The sequence below is a fragment of the Acanthisitta chloris genome, unplaced genomic scaffold (genome assembly GCF_000695815.1).
Source record: "Acanthisitta chloris isolate BGI_N310 unplaced genomic scaffold, ASM69581v1 scaffold13411, whole genome shotgun sequence".
NCBI classification, from domain to species: Eukaryota; Metazoa; Chordata; class Aves; order Passeriformes; family Acanthisittidae; genus Acanthisitta; species Acanthisitta chloris.
The window spans coordinates 28,245-46,162 of NW_008654441.1; the positions used below are offsets into that span (position 1 = coordinate 28,245).

At 41.0% G+C, this 17,918-nt stretch overlaps 1 protein-coding gene across 1 annotated transcript in view; it reads right to left on the reverse strand.

The window, feature by feature from the left end:
- Positions 1-17,918, reverse strand: part of SORBS1 (sorbin and SH3 domain containing 1) — a gene marked incomplete at its 5' end in the record, with an annotated part of 68,390 nt that overhangs the window by 23,988 nt on the left and 26,484 nt on the right. Inside the window, 7 exons of the mRNA XM_009083527.1 lie at positions 2,626-2,675; positions 4,016-4,117; positions 4,679-4,744; positions 8,728-8,811; positions 12,021-12,135; positions 14,098-14,227; positions 14,338-14,385. Coding sequence (XP_009081775.1) covers positions 2,626-2,675; positions 4,016-4,117; positions 4,679-4,744; positions 8,728-8,811; positions 12,021-12,135; positions 14,098-14,227; positions 14,338-14,385 — 595 coding nt within the window. The remainder of the gene's footprint in view (positions 1-2,625; positions 2,676-4,015; positions 4,118-4,678; positions 4,745-8,727; positions 8,812-12,020; positions 12,136-14,097; positions 14,228-14,337; positions 14,386-17,918) is intronic.

The following is a 17,918-nucleotide window of genomic DNA, read 5'->3' on the forward strand; positions in this document are numbered from 1 at the left end:
GAATACACTTCAATAACGTTCTAGGTTTGACACTACCAGAGCATTCTCCACCTGAGGGAGCTCTCCAGGCTCAGACCCCCAGGAAACAGGTGGCAGGAAAGCACTCCTTTGTTTTACAGATGAGACAACAGTCACAGAGCAGATGCAAGATTTCTTTGCAGATACAAAGAAATTCATTGGCTATCTAGAAGCAGCACAAATACCTTCCAGCTTCCAGTTCTCTCCTTAAACACTAGCCATGCCTGTCTGTTGCTTGCAAAACACAGCTGTTCAGGAGCTCATCTCAACCAGTTCAGCCTCCCAGTCAACACTGGGAGGCTGAACTCAATAGTTCAAGATTCCCAGAGCAATTTCTGAAGCCCATCAGTGAGGGACCATGCACAGAAGCCATAGTATGGGGCTACAGTTACTCCTGTTTTAATTGCCAAAGAAGTTCCCAGATGCTTTTATCAGCTTTGCCTCAGGCTTACACTGCAGGCAATAAAAAAACCTGGACTCTAGATCTATCATGCAGATATATAAACATAATGCTGTTAAAATGAGTACAGTTTTAATTTCTTAGGCTTTTAAAGACTGGAAATTTATTGCAAATCCCTTTCCTAGTCATGAGCCTAAGCACAAGTATGCTCACACGTCTGATTTCTAGATTTCACTGTTTTTTTCTCTAAAAGAACAACTGACGATGCCATGGTATAAATTGCCTTTCCAGGTGTAAAATCCTTCTGAGCAATCAAGCAGACTATGTTTTCCAAAAACCAAAGCTCATCTGATACAAGTACTTGCGCTCAACCAGGCTCCTCAGAATAAAATGGAGTCTCACACCAAGCTACTCTGGGGCCAAAGCATGACTGCTGGAAAGTTTGAAAAAAATAAAGATATAAGGATTTTCCAATTAACAGAAATATTTGACATCCTGATGTCCAAGAGTGATTCAAATTTATGTGAATGTGGAAATGCTCATGGCTCTGCCTGCTTGTTGTAGATGAATTTGTACATGCATCTGTTTATTTTGGACAGATGCTGTACTTCTGGGGTAAAGAGAAAGCTTTCAAACACATCAGAGGACTGGCTATGGAGGTGGAATTACACAATGTCTGGATCACAACAATGACTCTAGTTTCCGGACAAGGAAAACCAGGTCATATGCAGTCCCATAAATTGTTTTCTGGAGCAAATGCTCATGAAAAGCACCACAAAAGAGAAAGGGAGTACTGTCACTTTCTCAAACTAGACATTGCTCAAACAGACCTATAGCTATAAAGCTGTTGTTTCTCGTGAGGGCTACCCCAGTGCTTCTCTTTGTCAGGTTCCCGAAGAAGCCCTGCCAGTTGCTACAGGGAATGATGACTGTCCTGAGGTTAGTTGTTAGCCTAGTTGTTAAAAACCAAAGCATTAAAACAATCCTCTAGCTATGTTTTCTTCCTGCTCTCTAAAGGCAGGGCAGGGAAGAACATGCAGCTCCATTGGGCCTCGCTCTTGTGTCCCATTCCCAGCATACTCAGGTTGCTTCCTCTCCACTGGATCAGACATGGGCATGCCTGAATGCTTTGGGTGGCACAGACAGTGCTACCATGGGCAGAAGCCTTACCAGTCATTGGTAAAAATAAGATATTTATGCCAATCTCTGAGATTTCATTTATTTTATTGCTCTCTCATTGCCAAAACAAAACAAAACAGTCATAGGAGCAACCAACAAAATGCTGCAGCAAGTGAGTTTCCCAGAAGAATGAACACAGACAGAAGGGAACGGAGCAGAAAGAAGTACAGGAGTCCTCCAAGGCCCCCACAGGGGTGGTGTACACCTGTGATATTTATGGGCATCTGGAGGAGAACTTGCCTTTCTGAACAAAGCATCCTCCTAGATGACTGTGGGATCACTGTGCTTATGGACAACATGAAGTACTCAGTCCAATTACACGGAGCAGCAGGCACACAGTAGGAACTGGCTCCATGGCTTGAATAACTCAGTACGACTCGAGTAACTCAGCACAGCTCAGCATCTTGCTCTGGATTGTTTTGTGTGCATTCCTCTTTTAAAACAAACCGACTCCATGTACAACTCATTTAGACAGAATATACTGCTTATTACATATTCCTCTGAAAAAGCAGTGCCACATTAGATCTTTGAGAAATATTGTTATGGCTACCACTGTTCCCTTCCTGTAGGCTGAAAATTATTGCCTTCCATCCATAGCATCCCTTTGATCCGGTGTGCATATCAGGGAATACCTAGCAGGAGCCAATCTATCATGCATGTGTAACAAGCAATTTTTGCTTATTCCACACAATAATGTTACATGCATGAAGATACAGTCAATTTGCAAACTTAATCAAGATGGAGTTAAAGGTCTGTTGTTTTTTCTTTTAAAGCCACTGCCTAGCACAACCAGCAAATCTTAACTAGATGATGCAATCACTCATGTAATCACTTCAAAATTCATTCAGGATCAAAGAGCAGATATTGCACCTGGACTCAACTAAAGCACTTGTATAGTTCTTATGGTACATGCTTTTGCCTATATCCATCCCCCAAAAATAAAGCCAACCCATTTCCAATGCCCAAAACCCTGTCCTACATGACCACAGACTGTAGAAGAGACATCAAAAAGCAATTGAAAAACTTACTAGGGAGAATGATCTGTGGAAGTTTCCAGAGGAGTAACACCTGCTGTATTCTGCAAAAGTCCAAACAAAGGAGTCATTGATATGCACTTACATGTGAGGAGAAAGAAAAAGGCTTGCTTAAGTAATTTCCCACCTATTGCTTGAATATTAGCTTATAGAAGACATTGAGGTTTAAGTCTAAATGCAATTTAAGCTGTCAATGTCTTTGCAGGAAAGCAACAATTTTCGTGAGTTCCTTCAGGGCAGTGACAGGTTTTTAGCACAGCCGATGCCTTTTCGCAGTGCCTATTCTTTTGTCTGCAAATGAGTCATTGTGAATAAAGCCAAAAGCAAGAAGAGATAACCAGCTGGGCCATGACCAGGAGACACATGCTCATAATTATTTCCCCAAGCTTTTCCCCCAACCAGTCACTGCCCGCCTTTGCTTTAAAGGTATATTATATTTCTGCAGCACAATACATTCCTCAGCGTTCAAAAAAATACCATAGCTCTAATAAGAAAAGTGATGTTTCAGTTCAGTTTCCTTACTTAAGAGAAGCAATGCCAGCTGCACAGGTTCAATAGCAAAAGCCAGTTCTTATCCGCTTGCTTTAAATCCATCTAACGAAGCTAGGCACGTTATTTAAAAACTGAAGGCAATTTTAGAAGAAATGCTCTATTTGGTGTCCCCTCATCTATGTGAGGATTCCTATGTAGGAAGCAAAAGGCAAATCTTGGGTTTGAAAAAGCAGCTTTTTCAAGTCCTGGTGAAATGCCGCAGCTTCAAAAAAAAAAAATCAGCAACAGAAAAAAACAGAAAAAATGGCGTGTTACCAATTAATCTATCACTTCTTGCTTCGAGTCCTGCAAACCCCCGAAGCAGCAGCAGCAGCTGACCTGCCCTAGAAGGCCATGGCAAGGTGCAGCGTAAGGAAAATTGTGTAAAATCTCTTGGGAATATCCAAAATCTTGGGTAGGCTGAGCTAGCAGAGAGCAGGGCTCGTATGAAGGGAGGGTAGATGGCAACACGCTTGAAAGGCACGAGATGATGACGTGACAGCCAACCAAGAATTTTAAGCTGATTGCTGCTGCCTATTCATGTGAAAAATAGAGAGGTTTGTTTTTTTTTTCAGACACTGAACTCTAAACCTGAAAGGGGGACTGAGGTGGGGGTGAGGGGCAGCTGAAAGCAAACGGGGGAGAGAGGAAATCACTGTATCTGAAATGGATTTCAAGCCGGATTCTCAGCATCATGTTCTATTATTTCTGACAGCAACACAGCAAGCCATGCAGTCAGAACGGTCAGAACCATTATTTATCCCAACCTCATTTAATAATCATCCAGCAGTGAATAGATTAGAGCAGAGAGTTTGGAAACAGGGATTGGCAGCATGAAAAGAATAGGAAATACCTTCTGTGGCTTTTTATGTGGCGCTTTATAAAGCTTCTCCATTTTTTCTAAATCTGCCTCTAACTCAGTCTGGTAGAGGTAGAGGTCTTTTTCTAGATCAGTCTGGTTAAAGAAGGAGAAGAAGAATGGGAAAATAATGCTTAGGGTTAGGGGAAACCAAAGGAATGTTAATTTTGAAAAAAAAGCGAGTCTTTTTAATCGAAAAAAGACAAAGGTGATATGGACAATACACAAAAATTCACTAGCAATTAATCACATTTCAATCATTATAGAGGAAATAGTTTTAGGCAATTAACATTCAAATTAAGAGATGCACAGGCCTGCTAGAATCTATTTCTACAAACCATAAAGTTATAAAACCCACCTGTAAAAAAAAAAAAAAGATACTGTAACAATATGCAATACGCTGTTAGTATAATTATCATTGCAAGTCAGGATAGCAAAACCACCACTCTAAATTATGGCTGATTATGATTTAAGAATTGTTTATTACACCAATTTACTAGCTACTTAATTGTTAGGCTAATGAGCTCAAGCCCAATTTAAAAAAATCACTCACAAGCACACAAAACCCAAGCAAGGCTACAAAACAGAAAAGAAAACCACATACACACATACATACACGCTAGATGCTGTAGTGCAACGTACATGAGACACAATTACCTTTCTATCCTCTCTAGTAAGGATAGAGCAATCTCCAGGAGTATAATCCCAAATCTTTTTTGGAGGCTGATGAAAAGCAGAGGAAGGAAATGAGGAAATGAAGATAAGGAAAGACATCACAGAGAATATGGAAACTGGATTAGAACAGAGGGGGAATACAATAGGGGATTTGCATCAACACTGAAAAGAAATTATTTAAAAACCAACAAATCACAACAGAGAAAGAGAGAGAGAAAGAGGGATAAATCTGCTACAGCACAAATATCAAAAAAACGTGGGGCAAAAGGGAACATACATGCAGTCTGTGAAGGGCTGTTTTCAGTAGTGTTTGAGGAAATTCTCATTTTTGCAAGGTGCTCTAAGGGATTTTGGGCTCTCTAGGGGGAGCCCACAGCTGTTGGTTAAAGCATTCTTAAAAGAAAACCAAAAAAATGGAGAAAAAAAACAGACAGTCATAAAAAGCATTTGTTTTGCTCATTCTTCTTTTCAAACGGAAAGGGTAAAACAAGGGCCTTTGATAAAGAAAAGGGAAACTCCTTCCCACCCCATTCAGACTATGAATACATACCATGTGAACAAATGGCTGAATTTCCAGTGGTGGCATTGTGGGGCAATGAGAACGCAGAGTTGTTATTTTTTATTTCACTGGTCTGGGGTTTGTTTATGGGGATTATTGGTGGAGAGAGTGGGACACAAAAGCCTGGGGACTAGTTATTTAAAATTCATCCTACAGGTGAAGGTGCCAATATCAAAATAGGATTTTCCGGTTTGGATGCACATGTAAATATCAGGGAGGATTATTCAAAGTGAAAGACCTTTGTCCTGACACTCCTATCCAAATAATGCCATGATAATATCCTCATTTCACCAGATCTGCACCTCTCACTGATATGCCCAAAGAGCCTTTGTTCTTGCTTTGTGAAAACAGAATGCATTTGCTCTGTTTCCAAACAAAATTAACCTCTGCTGCCTGGCTAGCTTAGCATTGTCCTGCATGTCCATACTGACTTCTGTGACTAGATTATTAAAGTGTCTCCGAGTCACTGAGGAGGAAATCTCACAGTGTCAGTCTATCAAAGGTGAGACTGAGCTACAACACTTGGGTCTTGGTCCAAATTCCTTTGTAGACTGCTTGGATGTGTAGTTTGAATCTGTACCACTTTATGTTTGGGCAGCCATGTGTGGATGCAAATACTAAATACCTATTTATTGTCCATTAGCTGTAGAGGGGTAGATGGTTTTGCAAAGACTTAGGTTTGAGATTTTTAAGAGAGGGGCTGGAGGGGAGCAGGTGAGAAGGCAGGACACACACACCTTTTTCCAGCCCCCTGCTTCTCCATTTATAACTCAATGCTGTCATGGGAAGGACTGGGAAAAAGTGCCCATGTGTGCGATCCCACAATGACAGAGGAAAAGAACTGTAGACTGACTGAATGTCAAGTTTTAATGCATGGGCTCCATGGATACATGGAACCACAGGTCAGGAGAAAGGAAGGAGGAGTGTGTGGGAATTCAGTCTCAGCAGCACACTGAGAAAAAGCAACCATGCTGCAGAGACTCATCTACCTGTCTGCAGGGCACACCTCCAGTCCATGGAGCTGCCCCGAAATGCATCTGGTACGTTGGTCCACTTCAGCTGCCCTAGAAGCACATCTGCTTTCCTCAATGGGGAAAGTAACATTCTGGTTGTTCTGGTGTCTTTGGAGAGCAACACCCACAGGCTCACAAGAACCCCGTGCTCCCTTTTATCAAGGGTCTTTCCTGCCCACACAACAGCTGCAAATAAAGTAAAAGAGCCAGGGGAAATCATGCCTGTAGGAGCACACATTATTTCCAGCACTGGAATAAACCACTGGTACAAGGAGAGAATCTTTGAAAATCCCAGACACAGCGAACATCAGTTGAAACTCTCAACTGAGAGGCTTATCCACTAGCTGGTCACAAAAATCTGGCTCTCCCAAGACCAGAGTGAGCAAAACTGCAAAAATCGTGCTCTTCTGGCTGTGGCAGAGAAGCCTGCAGAGAGCTCTGTGAGCTATAAAAGACTGAGATGGCACCTCGAATTCAAGTGCCTGACTCTATTTATCCAGTACTATTTACAGAGTACCACATTCAGCAGCTGGCACAGCTCTCAGAGAGTATGGCTGCATAGCTTTGGAGCAAGAGGAGGTTGACATGGGATATCATTTCAAGGCAAGCTGTAAGAAAGCAGCGCTTAACAACAGTGCCATGAGGAAGGTGGGGAACTTGTCACCAGAACAGACACTCTGCTAACACTAGAGGGATTGCTGGTGTAGCCTGAGATACCCTCTTCTGAAGGCCAAGGCTGCATGACTAAAAGCACAAATCTATACTTCTAAGAAACAGGTATAGTCCCACATCTAGAAAGCACCAAGGGCATAAATCCTACTGGGTTGAAAAAGACCTCCAAGATCATCAAGTCCAACCCCACTGTGGTTACTAGACCATGGCACTAAGTGCCACAACCAGTCTCATCTTTAAAACCTCCAGGGACGGTGAATCCATCACCTCCCTGGGCAGCACATTGCAATGCCTGACTCAAAGGACCATAGAGATGGCAAACCTTCACTGATTACAAAAGCATATGGCTATTAATTACATGGCAGCAAAGATAAGCAGGTTTCTTCTCACTGTGGAAATCTTGAACCATGACAACTTGTGAAGGGTTAAATCTTATACTGACAACACTTAAAAGCCTCAATGAGGTGAGATTTATCTGAATTCTACCGCCTAAAATTTATGAGGTCTCATCTTAAACTCTGCTGATGGTCCTTCTTTAGCTTACAAAGGAAGGCCCATAGCTATAAAACACAGTTTTCTATGAAAGAATGGACTACTCAGTAAGTGTACATGTTTGATTTTCAGCAAAAATTATGCTATTTCTATGCTGTGATCATTCTGAGCACTCGACTCCAGGCAGCTACATTCTCTGCGGAGGAACTTCGTCACTTCTATCAGAACAAAGACAAGCTTTAAAGAAAAGCTGCTTGCTGGTGTCCATTTGCAGTTGCCTTTGAAGACAATACTGAACCTTAAAACTTATTTCTGTTTTGTTGTACATGCAGGGAATCTCAGCAGCACTCCAAAGTGGTGTGCATGGGCATTTGACAACTGACCTCAAGGAGAGAGGAGAAACAACAAACAACCACTACACTAGAATAAGTGTGAGAGGCTGATACTGACCCTCTGGTGCAGTAAGAGTAGGTTATTAAACAGTATTTAATAACAAAGTTAATAGTGTTTAATCAGTAAGAACCAGGCCATAAAATGCTTTAAAGTCACATTTTTTCCAGCAGCCATTACCACTGATGTGTTCCCTTCATCAAAACGTCCTTTGTCCTATTGAATAATTAAGCTTTGCTTCATCTTTTTCCAGAGGAGATATCAAGGCTTTTTTCTTTTTTCGCTCCACACATAGCAACACAGTTCCATTTGAAAAGAAAGCACACTGTTCTCAGACTCCTTTGGTTTCAGGGAATGGCAAGGGCTATTCAACAGACTGATGTCCCCCATTTAGGCAATGGGCAGCTACATGCATAAGGAAATGACCAGGAAACAGGGTCATGATCTGTTTATGGACAGCTGGAATTTACTGACCCACAGTTTACAAGCCAGGGCCAGGAATAAATGATTCTCCTTGACTTAAAGCTACCTGTCAGCCATCCTAGATCTTGTTAGGCAGAGGGAGAATAAGGGCTTTGAATAAGGATTTTTAATAGTGACAGGGTATTATTTCTAGCATTAACAACAAAAATGCAGTTTGAACTATGGTGTGTGAGAAAATATTGCTTTGTCGATACATAGTGCTGGAAGGTAGGGAATGTTTGTAAATGGCTTCAAAATACTAAAAGTGGCCACAGAACAGCTGCTTTACATTAGTACCAGGATGATGTTATGCACAATCACATCTTTAAATGAGTAAGGCAGCTGTTCCAGGTTTAGGGCCTAGCCAAGGGATGTGACAATCATTTTAAAAAAAAAAAAAAAGGCAGGTTGACTTCATTGGTCATTGCAACTATCAAACTTACCGGTTTCCCAAACTCCAATTCCGAAAAGAATTTATACCAAGGTTCATTCTTTAAATCTATCTCTTCTGGGCTTATATCCCGAGTCTAAAGGAGTTGGTGATAGGGGAATGGAAGAAAGAGAAGGATAACATTATGCAAAGAATACACGGAAAGGGACTGTTAGAGATGCAGATCCTGTGGTTTCCATTCTAAAATGTAGATATTTAGCCTTATAATTTGGAATTTCCATAGCACCTCTCTCATAAAGGCCATGAACTGCTTTGCAAACATCAGTTAAGCCTAATAGCATCATTGTGAGCAACATGAATATGAATGAATTGCATTTTACAGATCAGGAGACCCACACAGAGAGAGATTATGCAGCTTCCCCAGAGTCACGGGGAGACTCAATGGAAGAGCTGGGAGTCAAGCAGTCCCTCAGTCCTACTGTCTGACACTTTCATCGAGTCCAAAGCTGCATATACTTTAATTTATTTATATTTTTTTAATCTTCATTTGGTTAAAAAAAGAGAGATTCAGTGAGACTTGAATCCAATACTGCATCTTTAACAGCACATGAATATGTGAGAAACCCTGTTCTATACACTGCAAACAGAGTGAAAGTGGTTTTCTAAATCAAATGAGACACAAGTCAGAGAAAGTGCATCCTGAAAGACCTTTGAAGGGATGGATAGAGCGACAATATTACATGTTTCTTCACAAATACATGTTAGAGAATCAGACAAAAATACAACAAAGGAAATTCAGACAGGACAGAAAACAGTACAGTTGAAAAGGAAATTCCCTTTGTTCATACCATCTGTTTTAATGAAACAAAAAAAAGTTGAAAAAGTTGTAACTGTTTAAAAACTCTACTGGTGAGGTAAGAGAATAAAAGTCCATTGCTAAGGCTTACAAGGTGCCACTCCCCAAAAGGCACCTAGTAAATTCTTGCATTTCAGCATACCTAGTCTTAGAGAAAATGGATCTCAGTGCATTAAAAACATAAACACATTATGTCTGATGTGCCAGTGTGATCCCAAGTGCTCCATCACAGCAAGTGATGAGCCACACAGATGCACAGAGAGACCTCATGGAAATTGTTCTGTGATGGGGTTACTGAGGCAGCTGACAACAGCGCGGGACTTTGCTAAATGTCCCAGACTCTGCCACAGCCATTTGCATCACAAAAAAAAGTTCCAGGACAAGAGCTCAGGACTGATGTTGAATGAGAGGCAATGCTTCAATCTGAAAGATAAATAGCTGCAACACGTTTGATGCCTGATGGCCTGGAGAACGATTTGGCTATTTCTTAAAGGCACAATAGAATCCATGCCTCCATTTTTTATTTACTTCACTCCAACTAAATGCATTCCGCTTATGTGACTGCCTTTACATTAAAACAAAGCTCACTGATGTCAACAGGAGGCTCTTCAGTGCTCTGAAATGGTTTTGGGTTGGGATTCTGATAGTCACAGCTGTGGGAGATATCCACACATCTTCTGCAGCCTCCCTGAAAGATCTAGTCACTAACCACTATATTACTGTAATATTTAGTGAGACTGACAGAGACTGTGAAGCTACTCTTTCAAGACCTCCTTTCTTCTGTGATCTGTGGCTTTAAATTAAAGCTCACAAAATAACACTGGAAGTAACACATTGTCACTTTCATCTTGGTTTGGATGAGCTCTGTACATACAATTTTTCTCAATTATGCTGATTATGGTCCTTCTTGTGGCTTTTAGACTCTGATTCCACAGCTCAATTAAGTACTTGACCAAGTCTGAACATGTAAACAGTGTCACTGGTGATGACAGACCTTTTGCAAATGCTTAAGTACACAGATGAAGCCAGCCTTTTGCCACAAGTTTTAATCTTGTCTGTTTACCGTGAGACAAAACTGCCGCTTAAGTCAGCAGAAATCTTGCTCCAGGACGGACTGCAGAAATGGAGTTGTCATACCATGTTCAAACCACTCCTCACTGGCACTTCTCTAATGGGCTGAGCCACCGCCCAGTAGTATCAAGAGGGAGTCATCCATCACCCATTTCAATAGGCATTAGGATCATGCTCCCATCAGGAGCAACTTTGTTGAAGTCAATGAAGGGACACAGCTGAGAAAAGAAGTTGGTTGCAGGATCTTCAAAAAGTGATGGACCTTGATTGCACTTGGAAGGAAAAAAGAAAACCCACCAAAATACTAAGGAGAAACATCAGGTCCCAGATCAGACTTGATTCTTACATTTCTATTGATTTAAATTGCCATTCACTCATGTAAAATCCTTGGCAGGTTTTTCAGGAGCATTCCTTTACCTACTCCATCCATGGATCAATGCCCTATCTATTAAGGTACAAAGTCCAGTTTATGTTTGGAATCTCACATGCAATTAGCAACTCTAATTGAATCCTTCAATTTAATGCCTATACAGAACAATTATATCTTTATGTACCAAACTGGTCATACACTAGTAACATCACGGAGTATGTTCTAGCACTTACAGTGTCACACGTGTGCCACAGAAGGACACTGTAAGTGATCTGTGGTAATTTACACAGGACTGGCTGACAAGGTTACCATCACCTGTGTCCTGCCCCTTGCGAAGTGTTCTCAGCCAAGCTGCAGAAAGAGACTTTTGTACGTCCCCTGGCTGTCACAATTCACAGCACTGCTTACTAATTGAAACTGAAATCGGTAGCAGCTCACTTAATACTCCAGGTTACATTCTGGCATAGCTGGGGAGCTAGTTCACATTCAGTCCTGCCATCCCTGCTGCAGAGGTGGTGAGATCCAGCTGAGGAAGAAAGCAGCCCTGGGGAGATGGCCATGTCCTAATGCATCTCTGAGGCATCCACTGAGGTATCTTACTGGCACTCTAAAAACTAGTTCAGTGTTTAAAGTATCAGCGGAACATAGAAACTGAACCTGCCTGCTCTGTTGCATAATGCCTTCAACCCTCCTGTATCAACTAATGCTGTGCCCTAGAAAAAGTACAGCTGGCAAAACAGCTGCTGAACAGGTCACAGTGTCAAACATGGATTAAAAACTAGGGTTAGTGATCCATACTTAACACGGAAAAGAACACATCCAAAAGGAAAGAAGCCTCTCAATCCCCCTGGATCTTGCTTTATAGAGAACAAAAATGTTAGGAAGTTATGCAGAACAGTTTTCAAAATACATCACATTAGCACTGCAATGTAAGCATAAGGTATCCCATCCGAATAGAACTGGACAAGCATTTGGAGAGATTTCATATTCATATTCATATTTCATAATCTCAGGATAAAAGCACAAACTAGGATAAAACAAACATTACCATCTTTTCGTTGTTCAGAACGGAGGACTTTCCTGGCTGATAGTCATAAATGCTCCTGGGTTCTGCGCGGTATTTTCTGGTGTCCACCTTCTTGTCTGGAGGCTCCCAATCAGTCCTGAGGAAAGAAAGATCAATGAACTCAAATACTGTGGTTTCTGTGGAGACAAACACCTCATTTCGAGCGGCGCCTTTCCCTGTTAGTTGTGGTTTAGTCAGGGTGCATTTTTAATCGAGGAGAGAAGTCTGTTGCAAGAGGAACAGTTCAGATACAGCTCTGGACATATATTTGTTTATCTATAGCAGGCAGAGTTTGATACAGCTCAGCTGCTGAAACCACTGGAGCAGCAAGAGTTTATTCCAAGTACTTTTAATAAATTTCCAGACTTCCATATCTTTCCTCATTGGAAATAGCTTCATGATGGGCTTCAACTAAGCTCATAAATATGAAGAAGTGCAAAATTTGAGCAGAACTCAGATTAAATTTCTTTTGCTAAAGTTCTCCATTTTAGCCACATCACTGATTACCTGACTACCACATCTCTGGATTCTGGGGTCACTGTGTGGTCCAAGAAGAGATCTTTTCTAGAGACATGAACAGATTATCTCAGACTGGTGTATCTAAAGGTGGCTAAGAATAGTCCACTGACTACCCAAACCATTATAATTTAGTGTGGTGTCTCCACTGACACAGTTCAGACAATAGTCACAAAGTATTCAGGGTGCATATCCTACAATGTCCAGCTGCTCTGAAAGTTAATATACTCAAACACCTCGTGCAGAATAACAAATGCCCCCAGAAAAGCCCAGAAGTCAGACCATATAAGATGGTAAACTAATTCTGATTTTGCTCTAGTCATGCTCCCTTTGATGGGCAATGTGTATGTGGATTCATCTCATCTAGCATTCACCAAACTGAAGTGAGGCATCTAACCAAAACTGCTGCTCCAGGTTTCCTCTCGCTTACCCTACTGATCTGGCTAGAATAGGAACAAACCACTGAGTTGCCCAAACTCTCTTCAGTGGCTGAGGAGAAACAGAGACAAACAATGTAATTTTTTTTCTTCCTAAAGTAAGACAAGATGACAGTCAAAGGGACTGGCCTACAGTGTGCAAATTTCAACAAGCTTGATCCTCGCTGCCCAGAATAACTTGATTGCTTAAGATTCCAACCCCAGAGAAAATTCTCCCTGGTGAAACACTGGTTTGTCACTTGATAATAGGAAGCTCTAATTACTGCATTCCTTTCACTTGCACGAGTTTTCTCAGAGGGCAAATGCACTATGCCTTCAATTCCTGCATAAGGAAGACACATTCTGTCAGTAAACTTTGTCTCCTGGTCTGGTGACCTGAGATGCTCACTAAATTAGCCATCTCAAATTACAGCATTGCTTACTTGAGGTAGCAAATGAAAAACATTAAGAGCATGTGGAAGTCGGTGAACTAGGGAGGAGCAGTTCAAGAGCTGTGAGAATTAAAAATCTGCTTTCCCTTCATTTGGTAAATGCATTCATTACTGTTACACAGAGGTTTAAAATACATGGTCATAAACGAAGCAAAAAATCAGTCATCCTGAAAGATCAGAAATGGCACTGCTAACTAGAACCTACTTCCAATAAAGTTCATGTGGGTGGGACTTGTCAGAGACGGAAAATGTAACAAAGTTTTTACCAAGGCTCAACATAAATCCAAACTTTGCTTCTCCACAATTATCACTACTTGCTTGTATTCTGAGGTGCCTTTACAGTGTCACACTGAGCCAGGAGTTTCCACTGTGCCTATGTGATAGGCACTGTATAGGTATGGCACCACAGGAAACACTCCTTACCCAGGCAGGAGAGTATGTAACAGACTGTGTGATGTCTGGCAAAAAAAGATGGACAGAATGTGGACTGGGCTGTGACCATGAAGGAGTTCACTGCTGCCTAGCAGGTGACTCAGAGTAAAAGCTATGTATCCAATTTCCAAGAAAAATTTAACTGGGATGGTGGGCCTAAAGCTTCAATTTTTGTGCCCTTCCCATCCACAGCTTTTGGATAGTCTTCCAGTACCGATCCACATATTTCTTAGTTCAGGTCACCTTTCTGGGCTTGATTTCAGCGATGAAGTACGATTTGGCAGTGGCAAAGTGGCAGACCTTTTAACAACCTTCTCTGAATCAATATTGTCCATCTCACTCTTGGAGCGGGGAACTGAAAGCTGGGTTCGGCCTGTAGGACAAGTCAAATATAGGAATATTGGTGAACTGGATAGGAGGCAAATAAATACATGCTTTACATGCTCTGACTGAGAGATTAAACAAGAAATGTGAATTACTTACTGTCCTCAGAATAGGAATAACGAGGGGAGTATGAATCAGAATCTTCATCTGAAAGACAAAAGCATTTTGCAAGTGAGCTGAAAAGACCCCAAAGAAGAAGCACCAGAGACCCTTTAATTTCTTCTACTAATACATTCACCATAATTTGAGTGCTATGTCCAATACTTACCATAGGGAGAAGATCCTAAAAAAATAAAATCCCAATGAGTTTTAAATTGCATTTAAATATAATTCCTATATTAGACATAAATATTAATATACTACTTACACTAATACCTTTCTCCATTCTCTCATAGCACTTTAGAAAACAATCCCTTTTTATCACATAATTCCTCTACAGCAAGAGTCAACAGATCCACTTTATCAAAAGATAAATAGAGGATCCAAAAGCCATAGCATATGATTTCAATAACTCATAAGGTGCTAGACACAGTAATAGAGCTGAGGTGTCCTGCTCCAATCACATAAGATAATTGCTGGGCCATCTTCTCTTAACTTGCACCCCAAGTTGAAGCATGGTCACTGACTCAGATTATCTTCTAGGCACAGATGATTTTTTCTGGCACAAGACACACATGTACACTTGCACCAAGAGACAGTCCTTGTTCTGAAGAGCTTGTTTTTTAAATAGCAAAGACATCTGTAGAACATAATGGAGATATTAATGCAGCTCTAAAAGAGCTCAGCAGTGACATCAATGTAACTGAGTGGTGTGGTGTGGTGTGGCCCCCAAGCTGAACAACCTTCTCTCCTGACAGTGACAGTATTATACTGCATCAGCACAGCAATGTCCTTCCCAGAACACAGCTGCTGCCCTGGGCCATGCAAGCACACACTGCCTTATGCAAAGATAACATGGTACTATAGTGTCAAGGCAGATGTGCCCAAACAGAAGGTGGGAGGGTGGCAGCATTACCACCCCCCACTCTACCAGTGATGGCCAGATAAAAATCCTAGTGATATCTTTCCACAATCTTCAACAGGCTTTGGAATTAATCCTCAGTGAATTGCAGGTAGTAGCAAGGGACAGTTGCAATCAGCCTTGGAAACTGGACCTCCAGGCCCCTTTCCCTGCAGATGAGGGTTGCAGGGATGTGTGTATGAGAGATGTACAGGACTTCCAAGGCAAAATGCAGGAAAGTACAATGCAAGGACTACTCCACTCTGTGCTAGTGCAGCCTCCCCTTGAATACTGTGTGCAGTTTTGGGCACCACAATACAAGAAAGATATTAAGCTATCAGAGAGCATCCAAGGGAGGCAACAAATATAGTGAAGGGCTTTGCGGAGAAGTCACATGAGGAGTGACTGAAGTTACTTGGTCTGTTCAGCCTGGAGAAAAGGAAAGTGAGGGGAGGCCTCATCACAGTCTGCAGCTTCCTCAAGAGGGGAAGTGTAGGGGCAAGCACTCTTTTTTTCTGGAGACCAGTGACAGGACCTGAGGGAATGGCAAGAAGCTCTGTGAGGGGAGGTTTAGGTTCAATATTAGAAAAAGGTTCTCTCCACCAGAGGGTGGTTGGGCACTGGAACAGCTCCCCAGGGAAGTGGTCATAGCACCAAGATCAAGTTCAAGTTGTGTTTGGACAATACTCTCAGACACATGATATGATTCTTGGGGTTGTCTTGTGCAGGGCCAGGAGCTGGACTTTGATGATCTTTGTGGGTTCCTTCCAACTCAGGATATTCTGTGATTCCATGATTGCAAAGAGAACTGTGAGCAAAACTATTACTAATACCTCTGTGAAGAAACCACTAAATGTGATAGAGATAAAAAGAAAGAAAAACAAAATAGATGTAGCCAGAATAAGCTGGATAAGAAAAGAACATTCTAAAAAAGTGTTATGTGAATTTAATGATGCCAATCAATAGATTGAAACGATTTCAGGATTTTCTCTCAAGAAAGACATCAATCAGCTGCTACAGCCAATCTCATCTGAAGGGAAAAAACCAAACTGGCTAACACAGCTGACCTGAAGTTGCACCCAAAACTTAATCGAGCCTTTCAGGAAGGTTCAGGGAAGTCTTAACTTCTAGCCCCTCTGCTTTAGCTCTCTTGGTGAATTATTAGAAGGTTTAAGATCCAAAAGGATGATTATTGACTCTGGTGTGCTTATCATAACCTTCAGGTTAAAAAAACCCAAAGGTCAATTTTTCGGCCAATTCCACATTTTAAATCTTAATCACAGAAACCAAGTATCTATATTATACTGAATGGTTGGCAAAATTGACTGGTATTCTTATATATGTTTGGTATATTCAGACAGTAAATCACAAAACTCTCAGTCCCTACAATACAGATGAACAAATGTCTAAAATTATCTTCACAGCCATTCACCCCTCGAAATCTTATTTAGTGCTGGTGATCAATTAAAAAAAACATGATTTACTTACTTGAAGAGAAATATCAATATTCATTACAGCTCATCATTCAAACAACAAATACTCTAATATCTACAATATTAAGGAGAACAGGTGTGTTTTGTCTCTGAGTATCTTACAGAGAAGCGAGTCTACATTTCTTTCCTTTTCCCAGCAAGGAATACTGAAACACAGAAATCTGGAACGACTTAATAAAGAATAAATCAGAAATGAGCATAAAACAACATCTCCTGGCTCTAAGAGCTACATTCTATCCGTGGGACCTCCTTAACAGAGCAGCTATCACCAGTTTGTAATTGAAATATCTGATTCCTTTAGGGAGAAGAGACTGTTCCCCTGTAGATGCCAGAAAATCTGCAGGGTTGGGGTTTATTTTCATGGATTGGCTGTATTCTGTATGTTTCTAGAGACTAAACATATTTTAGAGGGGATCCCCAATCTTGATGTTTCTAGGTGATCCTATGCATCAATCCAATCTGACACACTGGATGAAATGGAGGCTTCAACCCATCTCTGTATGAACATTGCCACTGAGTATAGAACTTCGAAATGTTTTCTAAACGTGAAACATGCACTCCAACCCATCCAACTCATCTACATCATCAAATATTTTGTACTGCTTATCAAGGAAAGAATCCAAGCAAATATTAAAGTTTCCCAGTGTATTGAGAATAAAAAATCTCAACTACCAAACCCAGAAAATTATGCACATATTCACATTTGTAAGTGCATAGAAGGCCTTTATGGGGAAAAATAATACATTATCATCATTTGTTCTCCAAAATATGTTAGTTTGGATCAGTAAAATGGATTTTCAGACCTCATCACAAACGAACATTTTCTCAGTAAAACTCCTGTATCCATTAGTTACTGAAACTGTTTCTCATCCATACCCACATACCATTCTGCCAATAGAAAACAATTTACATTGCATTATGATTTGTAAGACAGAGCCCTTCACCTATAGGTTTCGCCAAGAAATTATCAAGTATCTTAGAGAGCGTGTGACACTCCATCCATGTTCATTTAAAGGTGAAATGCACTTAACATCTCCTAGCCTTCTTTAAGCATCTCAGCTTATATTGTACGCTTTCTTCTTACACAATACCCACCAGGTGTTTAATATAAACACTGAATGAAATGGGAGCATCTCAGCTTATATTGTATGCTTTCTTCTTACACAATACCCACCAGATGTTTAATA